General features: G+C 39.8%; 1 protein-coding gene across 1 annotated transcript in view; it reads left to right on the top strand.

Moving 5' to 3' along the window:
* Window positions 1–427: 427 nt before the first annotated feature.
* The window catches only part of SFRP1 (secreted frizzled related protein 1), a 35,599-nt gene continuing 17,915 nt past the window's right edge, over window positions 428–18,111 (top strand). Inside the window, exon 1 of the mRNA XM_077469709.1 lies at window positions 428–1,239. Within this exon, the coding sequence (XP_077325835.1) occupies window positions 714–1,239 (526 nt within the window). The 5' untranslated portion in view covers window positions 428–713. The remainder of the gene's footprint in view (window positions 1,240–18,111) is intronic.

The raw sequence follows: 18,111 nt of genomic DNA, 5'->3' as shown, positions 1-18,111 counted from the left end.
ATTGCGTCAATAAACATTTTTATGCGTTCTGGCTGTCTAAACAATTTTTATATGGTTTACAAATTGACAGAACCTTGGAGGTATGTTCACTTTAAGCGATACCGATCTCCCTAGTGCGAAAATATTTCTCAGCCAGCTGTGACTGGTAACCTGCGACAGCTGCAGGTAAGCCGTTCAGCACGTGGGGTTAATTTTGTGTCTGCACTTTCAGGGACTGTGAGTGACACTTAAGCAAATTAATTATGCCTGGAGGAAAAGAGATTGAGGCGGAGGTGTAGAGGACAGGGGAGTGGGTGAAGAGGAAAGGGGTAAAATTAGGGAGGATGGGTGGTGTGAGAGAAACTGCTAGAGGTCAGAATAAGAAAGAGCAACAAGAAAGAGACAAGAGCAGCACAAATGTGAGAGGAAAAAAGTGTGACACAAGGAAGAGAGAGGGTGGAGAGGAGGAGGGACTGCACACTTTTCATTGGATCTCTCCGATTCTTTCCTGGCTAACACTTTCTGCTCTCCTCACTCCAATATCAAATTCTGCAATTACAGCAGGCAGCTCCAAGCCATCCACCAGACCTTTATACTGTGCTACTGCACTGTCAGCACTATTCTGATTACTTAAGGTAGTGTGTTGTGTGTGACTTTTTTTAAATTTAAAACAAAAACTTTCACTTTTTACTTTTTTAACAGTTAAGTAGGGAGTATTTTTATTATTGGAAACAATGCCACTGAGAGGTGGCCTTTGGCCTCTGTTGCTTCTTTGGATCTCACCTGGGTTGTTATCTAAGGAGGTTCAGCCCAATGAATATGACTATGTAGGCTTTCAGCCGGAGATGGTTCGGAATTATCAAAGTGGAAGGTTCTATTCAAGGACACCCCAATGCGTGGACATTCCTCAAGATCTTGCACTATGCCATGGCGTGGGCTACAACAAGATGGTGCTGCCCAATCTTCTGGACCATGAAACTATGGTGGAAGTGAAGTACCAAGCCAGCAGCTGGGTTCCTTTGCTAAGCAAAAACTGCCACCCAGGTACCCAGGTGTTGTTGTGTTCACTCTTTGCCCCAGTGTGCCTGGAACAGCCCCTCTACCCATGCCGATGGCTCTGCGAAGAGGTGAGAGATGGTTGTGAGCCAGTCATGCAGTATTTTGGCTTTTCTTGGCCAGAAATGCTTCGCTGTGAGCAGTTCCCGAGGGAGGATGTCTGCATAGCCTCACCAAATGCCACTCAGGCCCCACGTCCACGTAGTAAGTATCACCTGCCAAGCTTCTACTACGGTACCTACTGCTGCATCTGGGAGCACTGATATGCTTTTTGTGTATTTAATGTAGAAATGTATTGGTAGTGACCCATGCTTCTACTATGATTCAGCTTTAGGTGATTGTGTGCTATACTGTGACACCAGGTGCACTAGTCCAGTATAGCTCTGTATGCTGAATTGAAGTGATTGTGGGCTGTCATTCAATGGGCTGCAGATTTATTCTGTTTCTATCTGCTGTATACATTTCTATGGCTGGCCATACATTATTCAATTTTCTTTAGATTAAACTTTAATTATGTAGTGCAAGGGGCTGCATGATTGCATATAAGGTTTCACCTCATATTATACGATTTTGGTAAATTTAAAGGAAAAATGTATAAGAGAATTGTATAATATATGGCCAGTCTGCCAGAAGGCATTGGAGTTTATTTACTAAAACTGGAGAGTGCAGAATCTGGTGTAGCTCTACATCTTAGCCAATCAAATTCTAACTTCAGCTTGTTCAATTAAGCTTTGACAAAAAAAACTGGGATCTGATTGGTTTCTATGCAGAGCTGTATCAGATTTTTCTCTCTGCAGTTTTAGTAAATCAACCCCATTGCGTTACATAGAAAAAATATTTGCAAAATTAATTAATATGAAAACATCCGTCAACCTATTACATTCAATTTTCAGGAGATTCTGGTGAGCTGACTCATCATAGTATTTCATGAGACTCCAATTATACAATTTCCTCAATGAGTTAGATTTGGGGGAGAGAAAACAAAGGGACTATAGTTCCCTCCCAACTGCTTTAACTTGGAGACTCGCTCCTTTTGTTGCATTCTCAATAAGATTAATTAAAACTGTTATGAACCATCAGGTCCGAGAGACAGAAGATGCCGCTGGATAATTCGCCATTAAAAACTGTGTCAATTTTGGCTAAATTCTTTCAAGCAGGCAGACTCAATATAGCCATTTTCATCATACAAAAATCTATTGCAGCAGTTGCTCAGTTATTTAACCTGATATGTATTTAAAAACATAATTGTATTCAAAGTAATAATTGATAATAAAATAAATAAAGTAATAAGGCAGAAGTTTACTAAAATACTAATAATGCCTTACAGCATTGCAAATGTAGTCACTTTGCATGGCTAGCACTTTATTAAAAGGACTTAGCATAGACATGCTGGAGTTCAACTATTATCAGTCTTGGGTCAATTAACCTCTTTCACATATACAGACTTTTTTTAATACTTAATGTCAAATAATCACATACAGCTAACCTCACATAAATCATACCAGCTTCTGTTCTGTCTTTCTCCTTGATGATGGATCATCCCGGTACGCAAAAAGATCTCACAAATTTGCAACTGTCCCTGTGTTATAATGTCCGCTTCCAATGCCAGAGGCACTCATTACCCCCTGCCCCCCTGGAAAACATAAATGACCCAAATTGTCACAGAAGTTTGGAAAATGACTTGCTATAATTTGGCAGCTTATGTCCATCCTAATTGTCATTCTACCCCTAGCATTCAGAAGCAGATCAGTGAGAAAATCTCAGTACCCATGCAACTTCTTGCCACTGTGTTAAAAAATTAAACAGAGGGTGTCACATTTGCTGATTTTCTACTGCTGATTACTTGGCAACAGTAACATGTACTAAAAATGAAAGCAACGTCTGCATTGTAAAAGATCATATACCTCTATAATTTAGATACTCATGCACCAGAGAGACATGTAATATAATTTTCAAATTGCATTTGATCTCAATCGCTGTTTGATTTTTTTTTTTTAAGCACGACTTTGTAGCTTTTAATGAAGCATAGTGCAAATTGCAATATAGAGTAATGCCGCATACACACGACCGGACTTTCTGGCAGACTAGGTCCGACGGTCTTCCCGATGGACTTTCGGCGTAGTTCCGACAGACTTCCGAACGAACGGACTTGCCCACACACGAACGAACTAAGTCCGCTCAAAAGTCCGTTCGTTTTGAATGTGATGACGTAAGATGGGACTAAAAAAGGAAGTTCAATAGCCAGTAGCCAATAGCTACCATTGCATCGTATTTGGTCCATTTTCCTGATAGGAATTGAGTCAGTCGGACAGATTTGAAACATGTTCTATTTCTAGGTTCTTCAGAATTTTTAAAAGAAAAACAATTGGATTAGTCCACACACGAGTGGAATGTCCGACGGACTGATTCCGTCGGACCTAGTCTGCCGAAAAGTCCATCCATGTGTACGCGGCATAACTCATATAATAGCCCTAAAGAACTGAATAGTGATTTTGCTAAACTGATGACGGCTGAGATCTCATTGGTGCCTGTGAGAGACTGCATTGTAGCTGTAACTATATAGGGAATAAGCCATGTGAATGATGTTCAGGTTTTATCTCACAATATTAATATTTCTTAGCAAAAGCATGGCATTATCATTCAGAACTGGATAGTGGGATCACAGATGGTCAGTTTTGTACCCATGTGTATGAACCCTAACCCTGGTATCACATCAGATCTATAGAATCATGCAAAATCCCATTTACTGGTTTGAGTGTAGAATGGCAAAGTGCGCCTTTTACGTACAGCTGGCCATACATGGAAGAATTTGATAATGAATATCCGTAATGTTGGGAATCTAGCCATTGCAGCCTAGTAAATGTGAGCATTGGATTACTCTTTTAATTGCTACTTGAATAACAGAGATGAACAGAACATTAGAGGAACAATTCCATTACCAAAATGTCGATGCTGATCTCTTGTGTGTGCTGATAAGGTAATATAAGTTTGCACTCCATACACATGGATATAATTGTTATAGTTGTTATATAATTGCATCAGATAAAAGGTTACATAATTAGTCTGGTTGAAAAAACACATAAGTCCATCTAGTTCAACCAATAAAAGGTTCTGCTTTGTGGAATTTTAGGCAATTTAATTATACATGGAATAGGATTAAAGTATAGCTTAAAGGTGACCATATACCAGTAGAATTTTCAAATTTCAAAAATGTTCTTTATCAAAATGTTCTATTTTCTAACAGTCAGAGGGGTCAAATCAACTTTCTTTTTCATCCGTAGTGATGATGAGTGAATTCAAAGGAGCAGGATGGAAAATTATTTGCAACCAAATTCTAACCCCTGAAAGTGGTTTTCGTTCAGGAAAAATCATACATATTGTAATACGCATGTTCTAGGCAAAAAAACACTTTAATGTAATGTAAAATAACACTTTTAACATGTGGGATTCTACTCAAGTAGCAGCTATGGATGATATTTTAAGGGTTTTTTAAATGAAAGTATTTGAGTTAACGATGGCAAATTCTCGGACAAACTATTCAGAATTTCGTTGGAATGAAATTTTATGGGTGTATGACCACCTTAAAGTGGTTGTAAAGGACCATATACATAGGCCGAATATCGGGCAGCATCAGCCCATTTGTACAGCAGCTGGTCTGACAGAAGTTGGCCATTCAGCCGGCTTCCATCGAAGGTGCATGACTTAAAAAGGTCTGCTGATTGGCATCCGATCAACGCACTCAGCCAATGGTTGAGAGTCCTGGCCGGTGTGCTCTGGTGGGGGGACAGTCCCCCTGTTAGAATACAATAGTTCAGCAGGGGAGATCGCTGTACTAACATAGTTAGTATAGTGGCTCCTCCCGAGCTCTTCAGATTTTTTCATTCAGCCCACAGGATTCAACGGAAAAAAAACCTGAATAATGTGTACTAGGCTAGGTAGAAACATTAAAGCAGAATTCCACCCATTTAAAAGTCAGCAGCTACAAAAACTGTAGCTGTTGACTTTTAATAATCAGACACTGTCCTACGGTCCAGCGGTGCAGTCACACAATGCCCCGGATCCTCTCCCCCTCCTCTCTGCAGCGCTGGCATTCTAACTGTGGGCGCCTGGCTATGGCTTCACAGCCAGGCGTGCACTGTGCATGCGCTGCGAGCTGTGAATGGCCGGGCAATCTTCTGGGATCTGTGATGTGTCCCAGAAGATTTCAGGGAGGGAGGGGGAGCTGGGTACCTTTAAAAACAGGGTACCCACTGCCACCCCAACAAAAAACATGCCAAATGTGCAAGTCAAGGGGCCACCAACACTTAAAGCAGAGGTTCCATTTTTGTGTGGAACTCCACTTTAAGGTAAAAAAACCTTCTCTGATCAGGATCCACCATAGCCCCTCTAAATACTTACAGAGGCTCTATCTTGACCCAGGGCTATGCCCAAGAGCAGCGGCTCTTAATGCTCTCTTTCTTCTCACTAGACTTGGAGGCAGCAGTGGGAGCCTTTGGTTCCTGCTGCTGTCAATCACAGCCTGTGAGGAGAGAGCGGAGGGCGGGGTCAAGCCATGCTTTGTGTGTCAATGGACACACAGCGCAGCTCGGGAACGAGCTCACACAAGTGATCCTATAGAAAATGGCTTGCTATCGAGGCACTTGACAAAGGGGTGGAGCCAGGAGCACCAGCAGGGCTTTCCATAAGAGAAGGAACAGGATTCCGGAGGGGATCAATGTTTTTGAACAGAGCAGGTAAGTATGAAATTTTTGTTATTTAAAAATAATTACATTTAGAATCTATGTCAGATACCTTTTTTATTTTGAACCACAATTCTATGTTCTCATGTTGTGCCACTGGGATAGCTATGCTAAGTTGCTGCCAATTTCTTTATAAAGCAGCAACATTTAAATATTAATGGGTAGGTACAGCTGCATGATCACTTTGGGCTTCTGGCCTCCTGTGGAGAAGTCATGAAGTATTAAGTAAAAAAATGTTTTCCTCCCAACTGGGTAACTATTTTAATGAAGCTTTTTAAGAAGAAATCACAACATCTTGCAGTTCATCATGGTTGTTAAAAAGACCTATGGCTTCTTTAGCCATTGGGCAGGTCTTTCCATCTATGAGTAATATTACAGTAAAATTGTGGTAGAAGAAATTTAACATGATAGATTCTTAGGGTATCCAAAGGCTACCCGTAATTGTAAAGTAATATGTTGTTTTATACTAGCTGGGGAATGTGGTTTCTCAGGATGGCCAACATTGCATTAAAAGTAGATTCAGCTCAACTGAATTGTCCTTGATTGTCATTAGCCTGGCAAGGCAGATGGCAATCTATGATACAGTGAGTTGATCTGCTTATTAGGTACTACCTGGCAATATGTAATTTACAGTTTCAATATATTCAGAAGGTAGAAAGAACCTTTTAGTAATGAAATATCCAAGAAATGATTGCCACCCTATGTCTTTAGGTTTCTTGATAAGAACCTTAAAAAAAATGGCCATAATTTGCTTCCCTCATGACTTCTGGTTACCTACACCTTTTCAGCTTGTGAAAGACCAAGGGTCCATGTATAGAGCTTCCCCCCTCTGTGCAAATACATCTTATCTTCATAAGCCTAGCAGGATAAACATTTACATTTAAATGGGCAAGGGAGTGGACTGTTAGTGGAGAAGTGAGAAAAGGCCTTTACACATCAGAGTTAATATCCTACAGACTATACTAACTACTTAGTGAGGTCATTAAGGGAGGGGGTTATCTCTGACCTCTGTAGCACTGATGACCTTCCTTACTGTACTTTGAAACAACACACACAATGCCGATTACAGCCTTGTGGCCCACCCAGTCTGTTGTCCCAGCACTCCCAGGTTGACCTTTGATATTGCTGGAAGTATGGCTCATGTCTGGAAGTATTGGCTGCAGAGACCAGATATGTAAACCAATGAACGTCTCCTATTTGCTACCCTTTGGTCTGTTAAATATACATCTAAAATAATTTTGTTTTATCTTTTTAATAAGTGCAAACAAGTACCTGTTGATCCTACCAGAAATCTTGTGAGCTGATAACTTTTTGTGCTTTCTACTTGTGTTGAACTGGCATCAGTTAGAGCAGCCATTCTTAACTAGGGTTCCATGGACTCTTACGATTCGTCTAGAGGTGGGCAAGGGGTTCCTTGAGCTGTGGCTGACTGGCCTTCCTTATGAAGGTGCCTGCATAATTCTTGGTCCGATACCATTTGGTGGATCTTTTTATCTGTCAGAGATCTTCTTTACACTGTCCCCCCGCCCCCACCCCACCCAATTAATTAATTTGAGCAGGGGTTCCTTGAGACCTGAAAATAGGTTAAAAGGTTGAGAAAGGCTTAAGCCAGCCATACATGGTTCAAATCTCAGCTGATTCAGCACAAATTGGCCGAGATTATAATCATTAATGGGCAGGCTGAATGTACCAAGTTGATTGACGTGGGTACAACCAGCCTGCCTGATTCACTTGCATGTATCTCTAGTGGCTACTATAGCCACTAGCGATAATCACTGCCTTGTCCCACCTGTCAGGAGGGATTCCTACATCAACCCTGTCTGCATTGATGGGGGAATCAAGAACATTTCTAGATTCTCTGTGTATCTCAATCTATGTTATTGAGATGAGAAGACAGGGAGGTGCTCTGTAGTCCTAAAATATTTCCTGTCCTGAAGTGACAACTTCTCTATACAGTACAGGAGTGTTGTCACCCTCGGACAGGAAGTGTGTTTTACTGGCAGAGTCACCATGTGAAAATAAATAAAATAAATAAAAAAGCCTGAAAAATAAGAAAATGAATGCAGCCACCACAGCTAAGCACTGGTAAGCTGCAATATAAAAAAATGTTGGTTTTGGGGTCTGTGCTCTAAAGACAATTTTCACTTTAATACATGCCCTAGTTGTCTAAAGTTCTCAAAGATGTGCACGTCTAACATGCTGTACACACAATTTGGACACGTCTATAAAGGCCTCCATTCAGTTAACATGAATGGGGAAATGTGGGTCAGTGAACCAAATATGCTGAAATGAAGTTTTTCTAACAAGAAGCAATATGATATAGCTAGAGGGATTAATATCCTTTTTTAAGAATTTAATTCAAATACAATTTGGCTTATATAAAGTATACATGTTCTGTACAGGTATCCAGCAAGTCTATTAGTCGAAATCTTAGTTGGTTGGAAATAGGTGATCAGTATGCTTTGTTAATTATTGATTATTAAGGGTATATTCTACCTTTTATATATAAAAATAAAAAAATAATAATAATATGTACTCACATTTATTTATTTTATATGTGTTAGCCCTTGTACACACGGTCGGACATTCCGACAACAAAATCCGTCGGATTTTGTCCGACGGATTTTGTCCGAAACTTGTGTTGCATACACACGGTCGGACAAAGTTGTCGGAAAATCCGATCTTACGTAACGTGATGACGTTATTTCGTTACGACAGGACTATGTTCAGGCTAGTAGCCAATAGCTTTGGTCTAGGAATTTGATCTGAACATGTGTGGCACTTTGTCTGATCGGAATTCTCTACACACAATCGGACAAAGTCCGATTGGATCATGTTTTCGGAAAGTTTTATAGCCCAGCTCTAAAACATTGTCTGTCGGATATTCCCACGGAAACAGTCCGATGGATCCCACACACAGTCAGATTATCTGACAACACGGTCCGATTGGACATTTTCCGTCGGAATGTCCGCCCATGTGTACAAGGGCTTAGAGCCTTGCAAGTGTGTTCAATGGATGTCTGGTGCAAGGTACAGGCTCTTGCAGTCTATTCCTCCAGCCCCTGGTCTGTATAAAGGTATAGACCCTTCAGTTCTGAAGGTGGAAGAAATAATCGACTACGAGTGCAGTGATATCACCACACTTGTGTTCCAATGAAATGCAGTTTGTTGCGGCAGCAGATAGGATATGCCCTCTCCCCTTCACAGATCCGTTTAAATAGATGATGTGGCTGTGCGGACAGAGTGCCAAATTATAGAAATACAGGGTCACTTTGTGGGCTTTGGGTTGTATTAGAAAAAACCCTCCACTCTTCATTTTTATTTATGAGTTCCTATCAGACCTCTGGAGATCGGGGGGTTTGGTTCTTACTCTCCCACCTCAACCTGTACCTGTACATGTTGTATTTGTATGTCACTTTGCTTACAGTATAATTTCTTTCTTTTTCTTTGTCTTCTTTTTTTTTCTTTCGTTTTGTTTTGTAACCTGACAAAAAAAAACCTTAACGTGATTGTAAAGGCTTGTTTAAAAAAAAACAAAAACAAAAAACAAATCATTCCTCCACTGTGTAGCTCATTTTGCACAAAGTGGCCCCAATCCACCTGTTCTGGGGTCCCTCGGCGGCGCTCGTGGCTCCTCCCCGCATCAGATAACCCCCTAGAACAGTGATGGTGAACCTTGGCACCTCAGATGTTTTGGTACTATATTTCCCATGATGCTCATGGCCTCTGCAGTGTAGTTGAGCATCATGGGAAATGTAGTTCCAAAACATCCAAACATCTGGGGTACCAAGGTTCGCCATCAATGCCCTAGGAGAAGCACTTTCCCGGGGGGTGGGGGGTTACATTGTGGACCCGCTCCCGAGTCTAGCATTTGCATCCATAGACACGAATGCTGGACTTGGCCCCGTCCCCCCCAGTGCCTGCGTCATTGGATTTGATTGACAGCAGCGTGAGCCAATGGCTGCACTGCTATCAATCTATCCAATCAAGAGCTGGAACCCTTTGGAGAGAGGGAGAGCGCGTCTTCACCAAGGGAAATAAGGGGCTCAGGTAAGTAGTAGGGGGCCGATCACTGCCAGGTGTTTTTTCACCTTAATGCATAGGATGTGAAAAAACACAAACCTTTACAACCCCTTTAAGGTCTAGTTCACATCTATGCAGGTGGTTCCTGCTGCCACAGAAAGGTGTGCTGGATGCGTGCAGGTGCCATTAATCCTAATGGCATGCCGCAAGCACTCTAAATCGCAACTGCACTGAACTTGTAGTTTCTGCATGGTCTGCGATTCTAGAAACGGTGCGGGGAGCATAGATGTGAACCAGGCCTTACTAAAGAACTAAAAAAATTTTTGTTTAAATTACTGGAGACTGTGGGTAGAAGAGTCCCGCAATTTAGGTAAAGGGGGGGGGGCATTTGTTTTAAGAGTGGGGGCTAAGAAATGTGGCCATGTGCCAATGTTCACATTTTTTGGGGAGGATTGGGAGTTAGTCTGTCTTAAGCCCCGTACACACGAGAGGATTTATGTCCGACAGACTTCCGAAGGAGTCCTGCCGGAGTTCTGCCGGAGTTCCGACAGAGTTCTGACGGACTTTTCGACTGAGCGGACTTGGCCACACACAATCACACCAAACTCCGACGGATTCGAACGTGATGACGTACGACTGGACTCGAATAAGGAAGTTCATAGCCAGTAGCCAATAGCTGCCCTAGCGTCGGTTTTAGTCCGTCGGAATAGCATACACACGAGCGAATTTTTCGAAGGGACCGGGTCCGGCGGAGTTCCGTCGGAAAAATTTGAAGCATGTTCCATTTTCTAAAGTCCGTCAGACTTTTGCGAATCAAAAGTCCATTGCAGCCCACACACGATCGAATAGTCTGACGGAATCATTCCGTCGGACTTTGGATGTTGAAAAGTCCGCTCGTGTGTACGCGGCATTAAAGTGTCTAAGGCCAATTTTGTTTTTTTCCATTCTGGATAAACTGTGAAAGGGTTAGAATCCCTATCAAGTTTTTATTTTATTTCCGTGTTTCTACTGATGAAGTTTAGCGTCTTTATTTGCCTTGGTCACCATAATCACTGTGATTAAATGTCGAAATTTTCAGTTGTCACTGGAAAAAAGTGTGTGTGTGGGGGGGCTTGAGAATCTCCTAACAGGGACACTGGTTCCGGTGAAAGCTGTTTTAGAGAGATTAGACTAAATTAACAAACCTGTAACACAAGCATAAGGCTTTCTAATTCAGCCATGCGACTGTAATTTTCAAATCTAACTGGACCCAGCTGAAAATAACTCACTTTTTTAAAAATAAGAATACATGGGTTGATTTACTAATACTGAGGAGCGCAAAATCTGGTGCAGCTGTGCATGGTAGCCAATCAGCTTCTAACTTCAGCTTGTTGAATTAAGCTTTGACAAAAAAAAAACCTGGAAGCTTGTTTTCTATTCAGAGCTGCACCAGATTTTGCACTCTCCAGTTTTAGTAAATTAACAACTTATTGTGGAGTGTTTGCTTTGTGAATTGAGCCTGTTGCTCCTTGTGGCTCGTACACAGGAACCGAATATCGTACAACAGATCGTACGACCTTTTTCGCTTAATAGTCGCAAGTAGAAATTGAATAGGTAAATAAAGTCACGTAACATTCTTATACGACGTCATGTGTTGTAGTGTATCTGTATTGTATTTTCGGATGACAACTATACTGACTAAACGAAAATTGTACGATCTGCAATCGTACAAGGAAAATTTTTATGTATATCTGATCGATAAAATATCGGATGAACTGTCGTGATCGATTGTCGAAAGTAGTGCATACATGATCCGAAAATTGTACGATATCGTACGATATTCGGATCGTGTGTATGGGCCATTACTTTAGGGAGATTTTCTATCCCTTCCCTTTGTTGTTCTGAGTCAGGAAGTAAAGGAAATTCTCCCCAGTGGGACACAGGCAGCCAAAAATAAATAGACAGGAGCTAACCATTCCATACTTTATTCAAAACTGAAAAACACATTTTTTTTGGCTTAGGATAGATTTTAACTAATTAAGTCAGGTCACCAGAACAACGTCTAATCACTCTGCAGCTTTTTACATACCTAATATTTCTGGATAGGGGTTCCATTCACCACAGTCATGAGAACCCCTGTTGTCTCTTAGAGGAACAGAATTTATTCTCTCTTCAGATGAGGAGATTTATGCCACGTACACACGACCGGACTTTTCGATGGACTTGGTCCAGCGGACAATCCGACGGACTTTGCAGCTGAGGTCCGCCGGACTTTCAAACAAACGGACTTGGCCACACACGATCACTCCAAAAGTCAGAGGGATTCGAACGTGATGACATAGAATAAGGAAATTCATAGCCAGTAGCCAATAGCTGCCCTAGCGTCCATTTTAGTCCACCGGACTAGCACACAGACGAACGGATTGTCTGCTAAAAGCCAAGTCCGGCGGACAAATTTGAAGCCAGTCTTATTTCTAGGTCTGCCGGACTTTTGGGAAGAAAAAGTCAGCTGGAGCCCACACACAATCAAATTGTCCGACGGACTCTGGTCCGATCGTGTGTACGCGGCATAAGGGGGGATATGAACAACATGTAAAAATATATAAGGGGTCCATATAGTGAACTTGGTGCTGAGTTATTCACTATACAGTCAACACTGAGAACAAGGGGGCACTCTTTACATCTAGAGGAAAAGAGATTTCATCTCCAAATACGGAAAGACTTTTTCACACTAAGATCTTTAAGAAAGGCCTAGATTCTTTCCTAAATATACATAATATAACGGTACTGATATTTATAGGTAAAGTTGATCCGGGGAATATCCGCATGCCTCTCGGGGGTCAGGAAGGAATTTTTTTCCCCTGCTGTAGCAAATTGGATCATGCTTTGCTGGGGTTTTCGCCTTCCTTTGGATCAACTGTGGGTATAGGATTGGGTATATGGGATTGTATGATATTATTTTTAAATATGTATTTATTTTTATGGTTGAACTAGATGGACTTGTGTCTTTTTTTCAACCTGACTAACTATGTAACTAACTATGTAACTATATGTCTCATTCCCCCAGCTGCAGCACCTGTGGGAAAAGCACCACAAAGAAAACAAGGAGCTGCTGTTTCAACAAAGCACAATAGGCTGTGCAGCTGTAAAGCACTTAGCTTTATCTTTTTTTTTTCCTGGCTCTCAGTCCTATGCATATTTAGTATCTAGAGTGAATCCTTCTATATCAGGCATGTCAAACTGTTTTTGTCCACTTTATTAATTCATTAGGTGCAGCTCCAAACTTTCTGTAGGCCATTATGGCTAAAGCTCTATCATTTTCCAAATCAGTAACTTTCCTAAACATTTAGGAGTGTTAACATTTTGTAAGTAGCAATAATGTTATCGACAGTGATCTTCATTTTTCTGGTTATCTGAAGAATTATTTATTGCCCCCAATTCAAATTTTCATTCTTGCTGTCATTTACTTGTTGTAGCTTGGTTGGGATCTGGTTGGTTCTAAGGCAGCATGTACTAGACATTTGCATGACGAATACATTTGTTTTGTTTCATTTTGATTCATGAATCTAGTTATTTCATTTAGTTAAATTCATTTGATTCGTTCAATTCATTTTCGGGATTTGTATTCGGAATTTGGAATTTTCAAATTTTCTTTGAATTTACCGATTTTTGACAATTCAAGAGGATCAAATTGATAAATTTACGACTCGGTCGAAACGAAAATGTTATATTGTTTTTGATTTCGAATGCAGCAAAGTGAACAAACAAAAGAAAAATCTTCATCAAATGATTACAATGACTCTTTAAATCACCTTTGGCTTAACAAAAACAGCATTATTTTGAAATGGTACTCTAATAACACACACAGTCTTTGATTTCAGAAATATGTGTAGTTAGAATTCGACTGGAATTGAATGTAAAATTCCATTTGAATTTCAGTCTGAATTTCATTACGTTATTCAGAGCATTCGGTAAAATTTGTTTATATTGTAATTCGGGTATTCGGATATATCCAAATCTCTGAATAACCAAAAATTTGTCTGAATATTCAGAACGAAATGAGCCGCACATGTCTATCATGTACACTGGGCTTAAAAAAAACTCCAGTTCCCTTGGCAAGAAAAAGACATTCCTATAGAGCATTTTTTAGGATAGGGAGTTTTGTTTTTTTCCTGCCAGAAAGCTCCAATCAGGAAAGCAAACCAGAAGGTTTTTTTCCCTGCGTCTAAATGTTGAGCTCAAAATATGCCTGTAATTGTCCTAATGTGCATGGACACATAGGATAACATTGAGTTTCTTCTACAGGCAGAACACAAAACTCCTATAGAAGCAACGTTTTTTAAGTCCTGTATGCATGGAGCCTTATATGGTAGTGGTTCTCAAAGCCCTGAAGGTTAGATAAGTGCTCAGGTACCACCATGTGTATAAATGCCAAGGATTCCTATTGTTTCAGTGTAAACTGACTTGTATCTTTGAATTCCATAGAAGTAGATGTACAGAATTTTAATTTTTTTTAATCTTTTGTCGACGACAGAACAAGAGGTGGACATGTCACCAGTTCACTAAAGCCAAAACAAATGCTCTTCTCCATCTGGTCAGACAGGGAATCCCTGCTGGAGAGAAGCTTTTATATGAAAAGGCCCATCCTCTCACATAAAACCATTCCTTCAGCATTTTTTTTAAAACAAAAAGTGAGAATTTCTTCAGTGGGTCACAGAAAGATGACTGGAGACTCCACGTGGAAGAGCTGGCTTGACAAGCAGCAACTATGATCTTTGAAAGCCGCCCAAAGGGCCACTTCATCAGTATGCTCATTGGGGCAGGAGATCAGTGGTCAACCATTGGATGCAGTCCTTGAGGTACCCTTTGTATGTATTTGCCTTCCATCAGCTATGCCTGGCTGAAGATTAAAGTGCCAAGTGCAGTTAACCATAGCAACAAAATTAGTAAATAAACCTTAAAACTAAAATACGATGAAATTAAATTTATAAAAGTAACACATTGATATCCACTAGATCTAAACATAGGTATTAAAATATCACATAAGCTATTAATGTAATTAAAAGAATGTTTTTAATTCTTTTAAAGATGATTTTTAATTTAAAATGATACCTGCTTCAAAAAGCACCAGCCTTGGACATACCCATGCCCACAATTCGGCCTTCATGAAACGAAGCGTAGGAATCCATATGGAATCTTCCTGTAGAAGGACCCACCTCTTATTTGAGCTGTACATTTTTTATGATGTCCTCTGTCCAGGTTCCTTATTTTTGGAGCTTTCAATACATTATGACTAGTCATGCATGGAACATGTATTGACGTTACACTTTTTTTTTTAACCCTTGTTCACCCTGTCTTGTGATATGAATACATCTATAGATAAAGAATACAAACAAAAAAAATAACAACAGTGATCCTACTATGCAGGTCATTTTTAATTTCCTGTTATGGAGTGACAACTGTCTGCCATGGCAACCTTTTACACATGCCCCCAATGGAGACTTCAATTGGCTGGCACACATTACACAACCATGCTCTGCCATTGTCACCATCAGGAAGCCATTTCAAAGACATTATCTGCATCCGATGACAGAGTAAGTGCATGTAGACAAGAAGTGGTTAAAAGAGCATGGAGGGAATCATAAGCACTGAGATGCAACAAAAGCTGCAAACATTATTTTATCATGAAAAAATAGCCCAAAAATGTTTTACTAATCTAAATGTCATCCAGTTAGGGTTTAGATTTACGTCATTATTTTATTTTTTTGTATGCATATTTTATAATTGATGTGGTAATCTTTTAAGAACATTATTAATTTATATAGTTTAAATCTGGCTCAAGGGGCCCCTTATGGAATTATCAAATCAGCACCTGGTTTCATTTTTGTTTGACATGACCAATGTATATAGTAAACTATACTTACAGCATGTTAATTTACATCAAGCTTTTCTGCCAAGAAGGGATGTAACCGGTTTAGCTGCAGCCAATCATTACACATGGGATTAAAATCTATAACTATAAGTGCATCCAAGGGGCAGTAGCACAAGGTTTGGAAGGTGTTTATTTTATAGAACCTGGATATCTTCATTGTTACATTCAATATGTAGGAGTTTGGGAGGCTGACAGATACAGTTTGAATATTTTAGGCATTTTTTAAAATGTTATATACATTATCATAGTGACATACACAAGTCCAGATGTCCGTTATGCATCCCCTGACTTTTCGATTGTGTTGTATTCCGTGGCCACAGACTTCGTGCATGTAAGTCCAATTTAGTATCCAGTAAACAAGGACTTTCTGCATGTGATGAAATGTTAATTTTCCAAATGTGTTCCCTGAAAGACGTTCATAAGAAAGAAATGTGATAACATTGGGGGTTGATTTACTAAAACTGGAAAGTGCAAAATCCAGTGCAGCTGTGCATGGTAGCCAATCAGCTTCTAACTTCAGCTTGTTCAATTAAGCCTTGATAAAAAAAAAAAACTGGAAGCTGATTGGTTTCCATGCAGAGTGGCACCAGATTTTGCACTCTCCAGTTTAAGTTAATCAACCCCATTGTGTTGCTTTTTAGCTGAATAATTTCCATCGAACAAACAAGCAGGTATCAGCTTTCATTTATTCACCTACAGCAGAATTTGATTAGTTGATTTTGGCAACACAAACATTCCCCAAGGTTTGTGTGTAGAACAAGAACATGCAATACATGACCTCAGCTCTAAATCTTTAATCTGATTTCTTAGTGATTCTCCTGCAAGTGGAGAGATAATTATGATGTTTACAACACTTTATTTGGGGGAACAGATATAAAAGTCATGCTGGTAGAAAACCATCAAAGTCTGCGTCGTGTGTATTTTTTTCTGAAATATGTGTTATGTATAACATGCAATTACTTATTTTTTTACTGTTTTGAGAGGTAAATAATTATCAGAAAACCTCAGTAGACAGTGAAACTTTTACAGTTATAGCCTAGAGGGGCTCATAAATGCCCATACTGTGTGTTCATTGAGCATTCTTTGTACAGAATACAGAAAGAGATTCCTAGGGTCTTACAATGCTTAAACGAACATTTAAGTAACCCTTGTGTGTATGAAGACCTTTATGTGTATGAAAACTAAAAAGAGAACATAATAAGAAAAAAGAGAAAATAATCCAAAATTTGATTAGCTACAAAGGTCATACTATTAGCAGTCCCCTTTATACTGCCCTATGGAGTCCATACATGAAATGGTTCAATGAAGACTTACAAGACTACAAATATAAAAGAACATTCAACGTGTTTATTCAGAAGGACACAACTGTATGAGCCAAATTGAGGACACTGCCTGCACAAAAAAAAAACCTGACTGTGTGGGTGAATTCATTTACTACTTTCCCATAAACAAAATTCAAAATGCTCCCCAGCTGTTAAGGGGATATACTTCTGTAGTCATGGTGAAGGTATAAATCTACCCAAAACATACAAGTAGACCCAGGTTGAAGGGTCTCAACCAGCAGGGGAAAACTGAAGAAGATAGCAGGGGGTCTGACCAGGATAGCAAGGTAATTGCTGAAAAAGATAGCAGGGGGCCAATTGTACCCCTAACAGCTGAAGTTTAAATGAGGGCCACCAAGGAGGGCAAATTTAAGTCACAAAAGATAGTGTTGTAAATGAGCAGCTGCTGCTTGACAATCTGAATTTTCTGTTCATTGCTGATGTCTGTAATGGTTTAAGATTGACATATAACCATCACCAAAAGCCTTGAATGTTTTTCTCTACTATTTTCCTTCTACCTTATTAAGAACAGTAGGAAACTCATATACAGAAAGCCATCAAATTAGATAAACCATTAGTTAATATGATCTTTTGCTTCAAATACATGAAGAAATATGTTTGTACCATACAACTGTGCATCTCAATAGGAACTGTAAACTCCGATGACTCCAATCGCATCTTTGTAAACCTGTAGCTCATTGCCCAAGTATAATTATCCTGGTTTTCTTTCTTTCAAAAGCCTAAAAGCCAAAAGGTTCCTGCATGCCTACTTGGGTCCTTTGGCTGTGCTTTAGAAGAAAAAACTTTCTCAAAACAATGGCAAATACAGAGCTTAGAAAAATGGCCAGATTCATTTATTCACACAGGCATTGTCTTATCAAAATTATTCCAATGCAATCGTGCAGGAATTTGACCATGAATGAACCTAAAACCATCACAAACAGATGAACACTGACCATTTCATTAGGGAGAGGTAATCCAATACCATGTGTGCTATTCTATGGAATGATTGTTCCTGGTAGAATTATCAAAGTTTTCATGAATAGGGAGCTTACAAAATAGTTAAGTATCTCTTATTCTT

Source organism: Lithobates pipiens, unplaced genomic scaffold (assembly GCF_037356315.1).
Source record: "Lithobates pipiens isolate NorthernLeopardFrog02 unplaced genomic scaffold, aLitPip1_a1.2 Scaffold_8, whole genome shotgun sequence".
NCBI classification, from domain to species: Eukaryota; Metazoa; Chordata; class Amphibia; order Anura; family Ranidae; genus Lithobates; species Lithobates pipiens.
The sequence above is the reverse complement of the archived record's forward strand: the minus strand, read 5'-3'. Positions and strand labels throughout refer to the sequence as shown.